Below are 18145 nucleotides of genomic sequence, written 5' to 3'. Positions count from 1 at the left end.
AGTGCATGTAACAATGTACTCCCCTGCTGTCTCAGAACTTCATGGATTTTAGGTTGGTAGCTAAGGGATTGTGGACTTGGAAATTCACATAATCTTCACATCAGGGCACTTGCTGTTAGAATATTGGTGCTCCCCCACACACCTTTTTTTTAAAAAACCATTTTTAACTCTATTTTCATTTGTGGAGAGAAGTGATGCAATCTTAGGATATTCAGACCTCTGTTACTGTCTAAACAATCCTACTGCATTTCACCATTAGACAAAGAACCAAGGTAACTTGTTTGCATAGAATATTGGGGCTATAATAGCTCCATTATATGACAAAGAGATTCATTTTCAAATTTTGGTGACTTTGTATCAACTTTACTCTTTTTCATATTCCACAAACAACCAAAAGCATCCAAAATACATTGTACTACATCTGAAAATGGGTAGTGTTTATTAAATAATAAACTGTATCTTCATTTTTTTATGATGACTTTTTTCTTATACTCACAAACCTGTCTTTTGTGAATACTCTCAAACATGATGCTGGTTGCCCGTTCTTAAGTAGAGTCACTGGCTTGATTATGTCAATCCAAACAAAATAGTCCCTGTTCTATATGGGAACACGTTCTAACGCAAATAAGATTTAAATAGGAAAGTTTATAATATGCACAACATTTCTGGACCTCAAAACCGTGTTTGGACTTCTGATTATTTGTAAGTGAAGAGCCTTCTGCAGTATAATACATGGAAAAAGGATATTAGACTGAGCAACTGAGAACACACAAAGATATAATTAAATTTTCATATAAAAATAGTTGATGAATTTAACTATTTAAAAAATATTTTTGCCTATATAGGATTACAGTATTGAAAAGGGGACATTCTTTTCTTTCAAAAAAGGCTGAAACTAAAAACTTTTGCATCTTCAGAACATGTTGGTGGGGGGCCTCCTAGGTTCCTTTCATAGGCTGGTCACTCAGCTGCAGATGCTGCATGTGTTAATGGCTAATGGTTCACACCTGCATTCCCTTTGAAAAGGACTGCCCTTAGGTGATTTGAGCCACTTTCCCTCTCCCCCAACCCCTGTGACAGCTGAGGATTAATGGATGGAGATAGGAGAAGGGACAGAGATTATACATATAAGCACATCCCCCTTATCTCAGGCAGAACAGATCTCATACAATTCATGTTCCCGAGATCCCTGCCTGATCAGACCGAGGCAAGATTTCCAATGAAACCACATTTCTGCCTTCGTTTTCCTCTATACAATCATGCCTCCTTCATTCCCTTAGTAGGTTTCACACGAGAGACCTTTCTCACTAAATCACATACCCCAAAATCTGCATATCAGACTCTGCTTCTAGAGCAGAGGTCCTCAACCTTCAGGATCTAATGCCTGATGATCTGAGGTAAAGCTGATGTATAATGGGGCTGATATAACAATAAAAAAAAAATAAAGTGCACAAAAAAATGTAATGTGCTTAAATCATCCTGAAACCATCCACCCCCCCACAACCCTGGTCCGTGGAATATTTATCCTTGGTGCCAAAAAGGTTGGGAACTGTTGTCTAGAGGACATGAGCTAACACAACACGTATTATTTCACTTCAGTTCAGTCACTCAGTCGTGTCTCACGCTTTGTGACCTCATGGACTGCAGCATGCCAGGCTTCCCTGTTCAACACCAACTCCTGGAGCCTACTCAAACTCATGTCCATCACAACGGTGATGCCATCCAACCATCTCATTCTCTATCATCCCCTTCTCCTCCTGCCTTCATTCTTTCCCAGCATCAGGGTCTTTTCTAATTAGCCGGTTCTTTGCATCAGGTGGCCAAAGTACTGGAGCTTCAGCATCAGTCCTTCCAATGAACACCCAGGACTGATCTCCTTTAGGATGGACTGGTTGGATCTCTTTGCAGTCCAAGGGACTCTCATGAGTCTTCTCCAACACCACATTTCAAAAGCATCAATTCTTCAGCACTTAGCTTTCTTTATAGTCCAACTCTTATATCCATACATGACTACTGGAAAAACCAAAGCTTTGACTAGATGAACCTTTGTTGGCAAAGTAATGTCTCTGCTTTTGAATATGCTGTCCAGGTTGGTGATAGGTTTTCTTCCAAGGAGCAAGCATCTTTTAAATTCATGCCTTCAATCACCATCTGAAGTGATTTGGGAATCAAAAAAAAAAAAAAATCAGATCAGATCAGTCGCTCAGTCGTGTCCGACTCTTTGCGACCCCATGAATCGCAGCACGCCAGGCCTCCCTGTCCATCACCAACTCCCGGAGTTCACCTAGACTCATGTCCATCAAGTCAGTGATGCCATCCAGCCATCTCATCCTCTGTCATCCCCTTCTCCTCTTGCCCCCAATCCCTCCCAGCATCAGAGTCTTCTCCAATGAGTCAACTCTTCACATGAGGTGGCCAAAGTACTGGAGTTTCAGCTTTAGCATCATTCCTTCCAAAGAAATCCCAGGGCTGATCTCCTTCAGAATGGACTGGTTGGATCTCCTTGCAGTCCAAGGGACTCTCAAGAGTCTTCTCCAACACCACAGTTCAAAAGCATCAATTCTTCGGTGCTCAGCTTTCTTCACGGTCCAACTCTCACATCCATACATGACCACTGGAAAAACCATACTCTGCATATAAGTTAAATAAACAGGGTGACAATATACAGCCTTGATGTACTCCTTTTCCTATTTAGAACCAGTCTGTTGTTCCATGTCCAGTTCTAACTGTTGCTTCCTGACCTGCATACAAATTTCTCAAGAGGCAGATCAGGTGGTCTGGTATTCCCATCTCTTTCAGAATTTTCCACAGTTTATTGTGATCCATACAGTCAAAGGCTTTGGCATAGTCAATAAAGCAGAAACAGATGTTTTTCTGGAACTCTCTTGCTTTTTCCATGATCCAGTGGATGTTGGCAATTTGATCTCTGGTTCCTCTGCCTTTTCTAAAACCAGCTTGAACATCAGGAAGTTCACGGTTCACATATTGCTGAAGCCTGGCTTGGAGAATTTTAAGCATTACTTTACTAGTGTGTGAGATGAGTGCAATTGTGCGGTAGTTTGAGCATTCTTTGGCATTGCCTTTCTTTGGGATTGGAATGAGAACTGACCTTTTCCAGTCCTGTGGCCACTGCTGAGTTTTCCAAATTTGCTGGCATATTGAGTACAGCACTTTCACAGCATCATCTTTCAGGATTTGGAATAGCTCAACTGGAATTCCACCACCTCCACTAGCTTTGTTCATAGTGATGCTTTCTAAGGCCCACTTGACCTGTTTCCAGTGTTTCTCCATCTATTTGTCATGAAATGATGGGACCCTTGAAGTGATGGGATTAAGATGCCACGATCTTAGTTTTCTGAATGCTGAGTTTTAAGCCAACTTTTTCACTCTCCTCTTTCACTTTCATCAAGAGGCTCTTTAGTTCTTCTTCGCTTTCTGCCATAAGGGTGGTGTCGTCTGTGTATCTGAGGTTACTCATATTTCACCTGGCAATCTTGATTCCAGCTTGCGCTTCTTCCAGCCTGGGATTTCGCATGATGTACTCTGCATATAAGTTAAAAAAGCAAGGTGACAACATATAGTCTTGACTTACTCCTTTCTTGATTTGGAACCAGTCTGTTGTTCCATGTCTAGTTCTAACTGTTGCTTCTTGACCTGCATACAGATTTCCCAGGAGACAGGTCAGGTGGTCTGGTATTCCCATCTCTTTAATAATTTTCCAGTTTGTTGTGATCCACCTGGCTTCCCAGATGGCAGTAATGATAAAGAACTTGCCTGTCAATGTATGAGACACAAGAGACATGGGTTCAATCCCCGCGTCAGGAAGATTGCCCTGGAATAGGAAATGGCAATCTGCTCCCAGTATCTTGCCTGAAATATTCCATGGACAGAGCAGCCTGACGGGCTATAATCCATGGGATCACAGATTCAGACATGAGTATTGATGGCACACACACACACACACACACACACACACACACACACACCATGTACTAAAGATTAGAACACAGTATAATTTTATTCTAGAAGTATCTCAGTTATATGAAAATTATGATCCCATAGGGTGGGTGGGTAAACTCAGATTGTAAAGTTGAAGAACTTAGTGTATAATAAGTAGGAAATCCCAGAATCAAACTCAGATGAATATGGCTCCATAATCTCTACTCTTTAGAATTTCTCACTGCCTCTGTATCATACTTTTATCCAGGAAATAAAAAATTAAAGATCTATTTGACTATACATTTTTTATTGACATAGAAGTTGATGTGCATTCTGTTTTCCAAACATTGATGTAATTTGTTTAAAATGAAGGTAAAACAGTATGAGTCATATAATTTCCATAGGGTTTATTGGTGGACAAGCATGGATTCAATTAAAAAGGAAATAAACATCTGTATAATACCTTCATTTTCCTGAAAGGGAACATTTTATAGAAGTTGGAAAACAGCAAGGAGGGAAAAGATCATGTCAGCACAATGTTACTGGTCATATACAACGCAATCTTATGTTTCATAGAGATTTCAACACAGGAAATGGGTATATTAGGAACTGCCTAATTCATAGGTTTTCCTGAGCCACATACAGTAGTTTCTTTGAATGACTCTGAAGGAAAATCTGTAAGTAGTGCCTTTATACCAGCTTCAATAATGCATATTTCAAAGCCCAAACGGGTCAGCCATGTAACTGTTTACACAGTCAACATTCAGTGGGAAAATAAGTGTCAACAGGTTCCACTTCCCCAACCCAGAACAGCGTGTGACCCTCCATTTCAATCCTCATCAGTCTCTGATTAGGAAAGGACTATTTTAGTGGAATCAATAAATGCTGGAGTCTTTGTTTAGTACCATCTCAAAAAATAACGACTCCTGTCACCCACCCCTACCCTGCCAGGTCACTACTTAAAAGAGTTACGTAATCCTATTACGTTAGAAACCCTGCAGGGACAGCCTGTCCTTTGTGTCTTTGGAAAAGAGCAAATATTATGCAAGTAGCAAAGTTTTCACACAGCAGAAAACTAATGAAATGGACTGTGGTTTCCTATAACATTAAAACATCTATAATATAAAGGCTTTTAGAAAATACTCTGACTGCTATAATATCTTGCCAATGACTGACAATCTTTAGATTTCTAATAAAATCTGCAAGTATCTATGGTCTCAAGGAACCCTCTCTACAATATTTTCTAAAGAAAGATTCAAAACTATTCAATACTTACCTCAGAAACTTAACAAAAGTATTTCATACTTTCTACAATTTCTATTTTATTTACAATTTTAGCTCTAGCAATGTTATAATTTACCAGAAAAATCACATTATTTACTAAATTATTATCATGTATCATGCAGTGTAGACTTCCCTGGTGGCTCAGACGGTAAAGCGTCTGCCTACAGTGCAGAAGACCCGGGTTCAATCCCTGGATTGGGAAGATCTCCTGGAGAAGGAAATGGCAACCCACTCCAGTATTCTTGCCTGGAAAATCCCACGGACAGAGGCTCTACAGTCCATGGGGTCGCAAAGAGTTGGACACGACTGAGTGACTTCACTTCACTTTATCATGCAGTGTGCCAAAGGTCTATATTTTCTTTTCAGTGCTCAATCAGTATTAAGATGCATGCTAAGTCACTCCAGTTGCATCCAACTCTGTGCTACCCTAAGGACTGAAGCCCACCAGGCTCCTCTGTCCATGGGATTCCCCAGGCAACAATACTGGAGTTTTGGATTGCCATTTTCTTCTCCAGGGGATCTTCTGAACCCAGGGATCGAACCTGAGTCTCTTACATCTCCTGCATTGGCAGGAGGGGTGTTTACCACTAGTGCCGCCCGGGAGGCCCCAATATTAAGATGAGGGTACTCTTAATAGTCCTTTGGCAAATGTTAATACTAGGTAAGTGGTAAATTGGGAACTTTAGACCTCTAAAGCCAGGATCACACTCCTCTTCCCGTTAATAAAATTATCATCAGCTGCTTATATATGCCATCACGTTCTCCAAAGAGAAATGCATGGATAGTATTCAAAACTCCCTCTCACCATTTCCTTATCAAAACAAAGTTATCTCCTGAATTACTCCAACCCATCTTTTTCTCACTATTCATTTTGTCGTTTCTTTATTCTAGTCTTTTATTATCTATCTGTAATGTTACAATGACCTCCCCGTCCTATCCCTACAGACACGTCTTACATAGTGCCCCTGCTGTACCCTTAAGTACACATCTGATCACACAGACCATTTGCGACTAAAGTCTTTCAGGGATACCCATCACCTCCAGGACATTATCCACACTACTGAGCACAGCACAGTGGAGTCCTCAGACCTCTCTGGCTTTCTTGCCATCTCCCCCACATTTATCTGAGACAAATACACAAGGTAGAGTTGACCAGGTTTGGTCACCAACTGGATGTGATACCTGGGGAATGGAAGAGGAACAGAAATTTGGTTTAGTAGCAGATTAAATGAAGTATTGTGAGGTGTAGCAAAATGTGGAGATAAACACTGGAATACAGTCCAAGAAGAATTCTTCTTCTCCAGATCTCTACTTAACACCTAAACAATGTTTTTCATCAAAGATGTATGTCCAAAATCAGAGCCATGATCTCTGTACCCATTCACAATCTTAGAGTGTCCCATGACCCAAAGAGTAGTAGCACCTTCTATCCAACTGTGAAGGCCAACATCCATGGCCACTCCCTTTGTCTCAGTCCCCTCCTTAGCAATATCCAGTTACCAATTTCTGCCCAGTTTACCTTCTAAATAACTCTCAAATCTTCTTTATCTTCCCTGTCATCTTCCTGGTCCAGGCTACCATCTCATCTTCTCTTATTAGCTCTTGAAATGCATTTATCGTATTGCAAAAATTAAAGCAACTGCTTTATGCTTTCTATCATTTATTCTCTACATTGAAAGCACACTGATCTTTTTTTGTCTGAAAATCTGATCATATCATTTCTCAACCCACTTAAACGCAATCAAAACTTTTTGTGTTTTTATTCATATCAATAGCACTTATCACACTTGCAATTTTGCTTCATCTGTATGTTTACTGGATTGTACACTTTATTTTCCAAGCAGCTCTAAACTCCTTACGGCACTTGCCATCCACTGCCTCCCCCAGAAGCTGATATAAGGCCTTCTACAGAACCAGTTGTCACCATTTAATAAATAATTGAATAAATTAATAGGTAGAAGGAAGCAAACAGAGGTAAGCCTCTTTTTATGGTAGCAAGAAGCATAGAGTAGTGAGTTCATGGGTCTGGGTGATTCACCAAGGGGAAATGTATACAGTGAAAAAGATGGAGCTCAAACGGAGATATACAGTAGTCAGTCCAAGAAAGAGACTGGGATCAAAAATCAGAAGACAGTTGGGAAACTACACAATAATCATGTCATAGACATCAAGATAGGAGAGAAAAAAGATTTATCAACTACATAAATACCTCAAGGCAATTTAGGAAGAAATTATCATCTCAGCATAATCCATTTTACCTCTTCACTCTGTTGTTTATCTAGTCTTTTCTTTACTGTGGTTGTTGTTTAGTTGCTAACTCATGTTCGACTCTTTGCAACTCATGGACTGTAGCTCGCCAGGCTCCTCTGTCCATGGGATTTCCCAGGCAAGAATACTGGAGTGTGTTGCCCTTTCCTTCTCCAGGGGATCTTCCCAACCCAGGGACTGAATCCACGTCTCCTACATTGCAAGTAGATTCTTTACTGCTGAGCCACTAGGGAAGCCCAGTCTTTTCTTTGTAAAATCATCAAATCTTGACCTCAAGTATTTTTCTTAGTCTCTATCATGGACATGAAATGCTCTCAAGATGTTACATCTTCACTCAAGCATCCTCTGTAAAAATTCAGCCATTTGATTATGATATTTCTATAAATTGCAAAAAATAAAGTGAAATACCTTTAATATCATCCTCATTGAAATATTTAATATTTCCACAGATTTTTCTGAGAAAATGCATTTTGCTCTATCTCATATGTTCACTAATCAATCCTAAAGGAAATCAATCCTGAATATTCATTAGAAGGACTAATGCTGAAACTCCGATATTTTGGCCACCTGATGTGAAGAGCCAGCTCATTGGAAAAGACCCTGTTGCTGGGAAAGATTGAGTGCAGGAGGAGAAGGGGACTACAGAGTATGAGATGGTTGGATGGCATCATCGACTCAATGGGCATGAGTTTGAGCAAGCTCCGGGAGATGGTTAAGGACAGGGAAGCCTGGCATGCTACAGTTCATGGGGTCGCAAAGGGTGAGACACAGCTGAGCAACTGAACAACAACAACATATGTTTACACAATGCGTTCAGCTTTCTGAGAACTTTTTATGTCCACCAGCATCACTATGATTTGCTTCTGATCTGAGTTTCGGGCCATCTAGAACCAGACCTGTTTAATGTGCTTTTCTAAGCACTTGTTATACTCTTAATAAATGCCTCATTGTGGGGACAGTGTTAAACACTTCATAGATGGAGCAATCAGAAAATTACACCTTCTCAGGAAACAATAAATCTGCTTACAAATGAGAAGAAAATGGTTAGCTATTTTAGTCTTCAAAGAAGTTTTAAACCTGAAATTTATGAGGTATGAGGTAGAAATGTTTTCTTATATGAATAGCTTGCATTTAAAATATAATTAAATACTCTGTTACCAGGAAAAAATACTCATGATACCTGTCATTTGAAGTACTACAAAATTATTTCAAACATTTTCTATACATGAATTACACATAAGGCTCAATGCTTTGTCTAAACAACATGCTGCATCATAGTAATTTAAAATGGAGTATTTTGGAAAAGATGTAAAATAATGTGTGCTTATGCATACGTACCTATATATATATACTTATACATGGTGTTTGTATATGTTTATATACTAAAGCTGAAACTCCAGTACTTTGGCCACCTCATGCGAAGAGTTGACTCATTGGAAAAGACTCTGATGCTGGGAGGGATTGGGGGCAGGAGGAGAAGGGGACAACAGAGGATGAGATGGCTGGATGGCATCACTGACTCGATGGACGTGAGTCTGAGTGTACTCTGGGAGTTGGTGATGGACAGGGAGGCCTGGTGTGCTGCGATTCATGGGGTCATAAAGAGTCGGACACAACTGAGTGACTGAACTGAACTGAACTGACATAGATATATACATATTCAGATACTATACATACCTAGTATTTTGCAAGCATTATATATAACATTTATATACAACATTCATAGGTAACTATGAAATAATACTAATTCTTGAATTCAACTGAGTTACCTCTGGCTTATCACATTTCATTTGGAGAAGGCAATGGCACCCCACTCCAGTACGCTTGCCTGGAAAATCCCATGGACAGAGGAGCCTGGTAGACTGGAGTCCATGGGGTCACGAAGAGTTAGGACAGGACTGAGCGACTTGACTTTCACTTTTCACTTTCATGCATTGGAGAAGGAAATGGCAACTCACTCCAGTGTTCTTACCTGGAGAATCCCAGGGATGGGGGAGCCTGGTGGGCTGCCGTCTATGGGGTCGCACAGAGTAGGACACGACTCTGTCTATCACATTTCTTTTAAAAGGAACTTATAGAAATAATATCTATATCTAAAACATCTGAACCACTGAAACCTTTAAAGGAAGTACATTTTCAAGAAATTTTAGTCTTTAAATAGCAGCTCTATAAACTTTCAATTTTCGTAAAACCCTACTCTCTCCCAGGGCATAGCCCAAGACTACATCCCCAGGCAGCAACTTTGTGGGGATTGTATAAATGTGTATAATAAGCAAATAACCTTATAACTTACACATTGAAAATATTAGGTGGGGGCTCCTGGGGATGAAGGACTGAGAGGAGGCCTGCTTTTTCTAAATTCCAGGCTCTATAGCAGTGTCAACTCAAAGCATAAAAAAAAAAACTAATAAATCACATTTGCAATTAGTTGACCAGAGGGAGAAAGAGGACACTCAGAAAAAGATCCAATTACACTAAATAGCATTTGAAACCTGGGATCACCAAACTTAAAAATATACTCAAAAGTTATGAGTGTGGGAAAGTAAATCCCATCTTCTTCTTATTTCCTAGCTACATTTAAAGAAAATTATCTGGGAAAATTGCTGCAAAATTAGAGCTTCAAACCTTATTAGTCCATGCAGGTCAAGTATGCCAGTTCTAAAACTATATCATAACTTTTTTACTATTTACTTTCAATAAGATGAAACAAAAAGAGTAGCAAATGTGCCCCTGAAATGAAGTTCTCCATGTATTTTGTATCTGTGCATTATGCAGAGAAATCTCAATGCTCAGGAAATAGTCATTTCCCTTGGAGAGTTCAGACCTCATAAAATTCACGTATAATTTCTGCTGACAGCAAATTAATATAGATTCAAATCTCATGAATATTGTATATTTTATAGGATTACTTTTTTAAAGCATATCCATTTAGTAAATGGCTTTTAAGTAAGCTTATGATCCTAATATTGATAATTAGATCTTTCTAAAACATACTGTATTCTGTTGTAAATAGTTTCTCTAAAACAATTTGGAGTCTTCATTAAGACAAGACTAGATACAGAAAAGTAAGCTGTAAATGCTGCCCTTGATACAATGACATGCATTCTGCTGATTATAATAGTATCACAAATTCAAAGGTCCAAATAAGTGACCATATGTTATTTTCAGAGTCAGCAACGAGTCTAAAAAAGATGCTAGTTTCCAAATCAATGACAGCCTACCAAACATTAAATGACTCAAAAAAGTTAAATTTAGGATGTTTTTCTAAGGGGGGGGACGGGGGGGGGGACCTATACTGATGTAATTAAAGGTCATTTAGCAGCAATGTCAAAAAATTAGATAAACTCCCAGAAGAGTTATCTCATTTTCCCAAATCCAAATTCACGAGTCTACCTAGTACATAGACCTATAGATTCCTTTTTCCCTCCTGTGAGTGGCCTTTTCCCCTCTCAAAGGCAAGCCCTTTCCTTGTGTTCTGAATCCCATTCCTCCAGCAAAGATCCCCTCTGTCCTCTACAGCATCAACACTCCTCTCTCTATGGGTCATTCCCATTGACATAAACTTGGTTAATACACACTTTGGCCACCTGATGTGAAGAGCCGGCTCGTTGGTAAAGACCTGATGCTGGGAAATATTGAAGGCAAAAGGACAAGGGGACAACAGAGGATGAGATGGTTGGATGGCATCACCAACTCAACGGACATGAGTTTGAGCGATCTCTGGCAGATGGTGAAGGACGGGGAAGCCTGGCGTGCTGTAATCCATGGGGCCGCAAAGAGTCAGGTGCAACTTAGTGACTGAACAACATCAATGATCCATCTTAAAGCATAATAAAATAAATTTCCTGGACTCTTGACCCTGTACCAGTTAGCAATCAATATCTAAGTGATACTTCACTGCAGAAATCCTCAAAAACAGTTGATCTTCCTTATCTTCACCTATACAACTTTTTCTTTACTTACTCCAAGGAGACACTTAACCACAGTCTTCCACTGAAACTGCCCTTGCCAGTATAATCCATGATATTTACCTACCCCAAAACAACAGCAAATATTTTATCTGTTGAATTGATGGGTTTTTCATGGATTGAATTCTGTCCCTCTCGAAATATATGTTAAGATCTTAACCTCTAGTACCTGTGAGGACAACCTTATTTGGAAATAGGTTTTTTGTAGGCATAATGGAATTAATATTAAGTCATATTCAGGGTAGGGGGTTGCTAATCCCATATGACTGGTGCCTCTATGAGGACAGAAAACTCAAACACAGGTACACAAGGAGAAATGTCTTGTGATGACAGTAGCAGAGATCAAAGTGATGTCTCTACAAACCAACCAAAGTATACCAATGTGCCGGGAGCCAGCGTGAGGAACTCCGCCCATGGCAAAGGTCATGAGGAAGGAGGCTTGGCATAGGCAAAGGCAGGATCGAGCCTCAGGAGTCCCCCTGGAAATTCTCGAGCATCTACCCCCAAAACCAGAGTCTGCCTACTTTCTGCTTTGTGCTCCCACCTACACCTCTGACCTTACGGGGGGCTGTCCCCCACTACTTCTCTCTGAAAAAAGAGTTAACTTATAGCTCCAGTTAATAAAGTTCCTGGGTGTGATAGTGTTTCAACCTACAAACTCCTTTGGAAGTCCTCTAGCCTGCCTGAATAGGTTTTTCCGGCCATATGTGATTGTTCAGAGTCTCCCGACTGTGAGAGGCATGAGATGTTCTAAACTGTCTAAACACAGATTCCTTTGAGCAGTTAAAAGATTGATTAGAAATTGTATTGGTGAAGGGTTTTTCACTTGTTGGGCCAATGTTTGCTGCTAAGTTTCCATATCCCTTACCTGCTGTGTCCCTGGCAGTGTATTGATTAATATAATTGGTGTAAGTAGTAGCTTTAATGTTTGTAACCTTGGACCCTTGAGTTAATTCTTTTTCTTGTTGTAGCCCACCACACCTTTGCCCTATAGGAATGCAACTTTATCTAATGCTTTTGGAGGGTGGCGCCTGACTAATCACCTTTAGAGAAAAATAAGTTTTCTGAAGAAAGGGTCTTAAAATGTTAACAGGCCTCCGGGCCAGAAGATGATGCAAATCACCTAAACTTTTGCAGATGATAAGTTTGCAGGAAGAAAGCCTGTCTTACTACATGACTCTACCCCTTCCCCCATTATCCTCTATGCATAACTTAAGGTATAAAAACTACTTTGGAAAATAAAGTGCGGGCCTTGTTCACTGAAGCTTGGTCTCCCCATGTAGTTATTTCTCTCACCTTCTGGCTGAATTATTCAGCCTCTTTTCTCCACTGAATTTCCTCACTGAGCTATCCTTATTTAACCACTCTTTATGTCTTTAATTAACATTTAAATAAGCTGTTGTTTCCTGATCCCTGATGCTGTCTTCCCTTCAAATTCCCTGGATCCACCAGGGCTGGACCCCGGCTCCAATGATTGTCAGCAACACCAGAAACTGAGAAAGGAATGGAACAGATTCTTCCCTAGACCCTTCAGAATGTTTCTGCTGAACTGTGAGAGAACAAATTTCTGTTGTTTTAAGCTGCTTGGGTTATGGTAATTTCCTATGGCAGCCCTGGGAAATTGATATATCCCCTTATGTAGCCTCTCAGCAGCAATTGCCATGGCGAGCATTCTTTCCTTGGAGTTTTTTTAAATTTTTCTGTTCACAGCATGGCTCTGACCTGATTTTTCTCCTATGTGCTATTTCTCAGCTTCCTTAGCTACTTCTTCAACACATTTCAGATCTCTATATGTTGGAGTGTCTTAAAAATCTGTCATAGAACCTCACTCTTTTTACCTATACTCTCTTCCTGGTTAACTTTTGCAAGTTCATGATTTTACATACCATTTAGATGTTGTAAATAATCGGCCTGCAATCGTGGAGACCTGGGTTGGATCCCTGCGTTGGGAAGATCCCCTGGAGAAGGAAATGGCAACCCACTCCAGTATTCTAGCCTGGGAAATCTCATGAACAGAGGAGACTAGCAGGTCACAGTCAATGGGGTCTCAAAGAGTCAGACACGACTGAGTGACTAATATTTGATGTTGATAACCTTCAGGTTTACATGCAAGCCAAGACTTCTCACAATTTCCAAACCAATATATGTAAATGACCAATCCAATTCTCCATTTGGGCATCTAATAGGCATCACAAAATTAATGTAGCCAAAATATAACTATTTCATTATTGATTCCTGAAATAAGTTCCCCAGCCACACAAAATGCCACCATCATCCCCACCTGTTCAAATGATACACCTAGAAAGCATCCTAATTTCCTCTTTCTTTAAGATTTTACATCCAATCCATCACTGAGTCTTGTCTGCTTTGCCTCTAAAACATGGACATGATTCAGTTGAGATGAACTTCCATCTATCTCAACTACAACCATGCTGTTTTAAGAGCTTCTTCTTTTGCTGATTGACTAGAAGAGCTCCCTAACTTATCTGCTTGCTTCTGCTTGACTTCTTCCCCATATTATCCTACTGTACACAGCAGTGGTGAAGTCAATCTAAAGTGTAAGCCAGATCATGTCACTTCTCTACTTAACATCATCCATCCATTGACTTCTTATCACAGTAATAAAAGAATAAATATAAACATTAAAAAAGAATAAAATAAAAATTCCTTATAACCTGTATGGTCCAGCTTCTGACCTTCTCTCTGACCTCATCTGTCTTTATAATCTCCTTCAATAACTGCCTTCCAGTCATTTCAGTTTTCTTATCGTCTCTTGATTATGCCATGATTGCTGTTATCTTGGGAGATTTTAATACACGTTCCTTCTTAATGGGATATATTGCACCCTCTCAAATATTTATCTCTTTGGGATATCTTACTCTTCACATTCCATGACTATCTTCCTCATTTCATTCCAGTCTCAACAGATGTAACCTCCTTAAAGTGATTTTCCTATACACAGTAGCTAAAGCATCCAACCACTGTCTGTTCAATCTCTATATCTGATATTCTAATTCTGTGCTCTTCATAGCACCCATCCAACGTTGAAATTAACTGTTCCATTTTTGTTTTCCTCACCTAGAAGGTAATGGCACCCCACTCCAGTACTCTTGCTTGGAAAATCCCATGGACGGAGGAGCCTGGTAGGCTGCAATCCATGGGGTCGCTAAGAGTCGGACACGACTGAGCGACTTCACTTTTCACTTTTCACTTTCTTGCATTGGAGAAGGAAATGGCAGCCCACTCCAGTGTTCTTGCCTGGAGAATCCCAGGGACGGGGGAGCCTGGTGGGCTGCCATCTATGGGGTCGCGCAGAGTTGGACACGACTGAAGTGACTTAGCATAGCATAGCATTCTCTATCTCGCGCTCTAAAATACAAATGCTTTAAGGTCACAGATTCGTCAGTGTCGCAGTGTCCCAGAGACTAAAACAGTTCCAGGCTTGAGCAGGTGCATAAGAAGCATGAGATTGGAAAATAGATCAGAGGCGGCCAAGAAAATGATAACAGGTGTTATGATTTAAGAGGCTGTTATAGTAATATATTTAAGATGTGATGGGGGTTTGAATCTAGATAAATGCTATTTGAGACGGTGAAAAGTGATGTAATTTGACATATTTAGAAGAATTTAGTAGCTCATTCCGGAGAAGGCAAAGGCACCCTACTCCAGTACTCTTGTCTGGAAAATCCCATGGACGGAGAGGCCTAGTGGGCTGTAGTCCATGGGGTTGCGAACAGTCCGACACAACTGAGTGACTTTACTTTCACTTTTCACTTTCATGCATTGGAGAAGGAAATGGCAACCCACTCCAGTGTTCTTGCCTGGAGAATCTCAGGGACAGGGGAGTCTGGTGGGCTGCCATCTATGGGGTCGCACAGAGTCGGACACGACTGAGGCGACTTAGCAGCAGCAGCAGTAGCTCAAGTCAACATGCATGAGAAAGAATTAAGAGTTTATTATAACTTACATACTTCTGATTGAGTAAATAAGTGAATGATGCTGTTATTCATTGTTAAAGGAAATACCAATGGGATAGAAAGGTTAAAAAGGCATTTTTGAGAGGCATTAGACCATTTCAGAACAAACCATGGGCCTCGGGTCTCTAAAGCTGTTTGTGTTTTTTGGTGGTACTGCCTAACCACGGGCCATTTTTCAACCCTGAGAAACCTGACTTCTATCCTTACTATGGATGGAATTTGTTCTTGTCAAGTATTTTTTAAAGTAAATATTCCCAAACACAACAGATCCTTTTCCAGACCTATCCTGCTTGATCACTGATGATCATTTGCTTTTTCTTGAAGGTCCTTACCATGGATTACTATGACACCACATTTTTCTACGTGTCTTCCTCCTTTCTAGCTGCTCTTTCCAAAAAGGGTCAGATAAATTCCAACTTTTCTGTTGTGATTTACAAAATCCCCCAAGTCTAGTGTCCACCCATGTTTCCAACCTCACCTCTTTTAAATTTCACTCTGCCCACTTCCACCAAGAAACTTTCCCTGATTTCAAGTCCAGGATCATTCTATACAATTACCTAACCAAAGAGTGATATTTTTTCTTTCTGAGGTACACTGAGGATTTTATCTGCATGTGACATCTTCCAGTGACATGATAAAAAAATACAACTTTTTTAATTAAGAAAACTTTGGTAAAAATAGACACTCATAACATATTTTCCTGTTGCTCTAAAATTTGCATCCTGCTACTTCTGATTCTTTTCCTGTAAGTCACTCATTACAGTTTCAGCATGAATATTTGTCTATTTTTACATACAGAAGACTGTTATCACCAGTATTATATTAGTAAAACATGAAAGTAAATATTCCAAATAATATTAGCAATTTTAAATATCTGATTTAGCACAAGTTTTAATAAAGCAAAAGCATATCCTCCTTGGATGACTCAAAATCATCTCTCTCCATTATGTGGTTTCTAACACACCTCCCAACATAGGACTATAGGGAAGACTCTATCTTCTAGAGACAGCATAAAATCAGGTATGCAGTGGGAAAACCTTCAAGATGAGTGTTAAGAGATGAGGCTAAAAAGAAGCAGGAAGTTTCAGCATAGCAGTAGCACAAAGTTGGAGATGACAACCAGTCTGCCACATATAGGCATTTTCTCCACAACAAATATGCAGAATGATACTAATATTTTTCACCATGTAGCTACTTCTACAGATATAAACTGACATAATTTTTCCACATATATTCCAATAATAAAGAGCTCTGTTATATCCCTAATGAACTACCTTTCAGAGACAGTATTTAAAATTATATTATTAACTAACTAGATATTACATACTAATGTGCCTTTAAGGTATACGTTTTTAATCTCTGAATGAAATGTACTCACGCTCACTTTTCCACTGCGATTGTCTTCTTCTCTCACTGCCAAAGCCTTCAGAAAATTATCATGTAGGTCTTTACCAGCACTTGTTAGTGTCCTAAAAAAAAAAAAAGCAGATCTCCAGTTATAATATATTAGCTAAACAAATATATTGAAAATAATCTGGGTACAAAAAAACAGCCTTCTTTATTTCAAGTGACAATTCCTTCAACATGAAAACTACAAATAAACAGTATACACAATTCACAATCATTATAATTATACATAATTATAATAAACTATCAGATTCTTAAATTTAATTTCATACAGTTATAGAGTCTTTATTTTAAAATAACTGGAATCAAGATTATAAATAATATCAATACTCATGCCAGATATAGTTAATTGCACTTACATGTCCATTTTATTCTTTTTATCATGTCATGGAATTCAAACTATGTACTCTCCTCACTATCCATAATAATTTAAAATGGACTGTAATCTAAGCACAATTATTTAATATAATAAAAGTAAAATATTAGCCACTTAGGCCAATTCAGTTACTGGAATAGAACACTATTTTAGCTCTATGAGTGGAGATACTCAAGGCAAGACAGGAAACCAGGTTATCTTTGTCAAAAAAAAAAGAAAGTATTAAGAATTCAAGAGAGAAATTACTTTCTCTGGAAATAAATTTTAAAGGAAATTTATCACAATGATCTTGATCAAGCAACACTGAACCACAAAATAAAGAGTGAGTTCAAAAGTGATTATAAAATAACAATCCTTTCTTTATTTGGCAATATTCTATATATTCAACAAACATTTCTACTGTGTGTCTATTATGAACCAGGAACTATACTAAGGACAAATTAATGAGATATGATTCCTGCTCTCAAGTTGCCTGTGGTCTCATAGAAGTCAGTAGATACAGAAACATTATAATATTACACTGTGTGATAAGTATAATAATAGAGATACGGATGGATTTTGAGTTCATAAGAGAAATATCCTAGGTATCTGAAGAACAGTCAACTTAGTCTTAAGCTTTAAAGCTATCATTGAACTAAACATTAAAAGATGAGACAGCATTAGCCAGTTGGAGGGTGAGGGTAGTGGAAGAGGGAAAGAGTTATGAGTAATTACAAAGGAATTCAAGAATAGAGATGAAAATCTGTACCCTTGAAAGTGGAAGTTAGTCCCTCAGTCATGCCTGACTCTTTGTGACCCTGTGGACCACAGCCTCCCAGGCTCCTCTGTCCACAGAATTCTCCAGGCAAGAATACTGGAGTGGGTTACCATTTCCTTCTCCAAGGGATCTTCCCAACCCAAGGATCAAACCCAGATCTCCCACATTG

General features: G+C 39.3%; 1 protein-coding gene across 3 annotated transcripts in view; it reads right to left on the bottom strand.

Annotated features, from left to right (window-relative positions):
• The window catches only part of CFAP299 (cilia and flagella associated protein 299), a 731227-nt gene that overhangs the window by 438898 nt on the left and 274184 nt on the right, over positions 1-18145 (bottom strand). For 2 of the 3 annotated variants that reach the window (XM_024993415.2, XM_005208154.5), the window contains exon 3: positions 16815-16905. In XM_024993415.2, coding sequence (XP_024849183.1) covers positions 16815-16905 — 91 coding nt within the window. The remainder of the gene's footprint in view (positions 1-16814; positions 16906-18145) is intronic. The other variant, NM_001076389.2, reaches the window with a different exon arrangement.

Source organism: Bos taurus, chromosome 6, assembly GCF_002263795.3.
Source record: "Bos taurus isolate L1 Dominette 01449 registration number 42190680 breed Hereford chromosome 6, ARS-UCD2.0, whole genome shotgun sequence".
Lineage (NCBI taxonomy): Eukaryota > Metazoa > Chordata > Mammalia > Artiodactyla > Bovidae > Bos > Bos taurus.
This window is presented reverse-complemented; position numbering and strand designations above follow the sequence as displayed.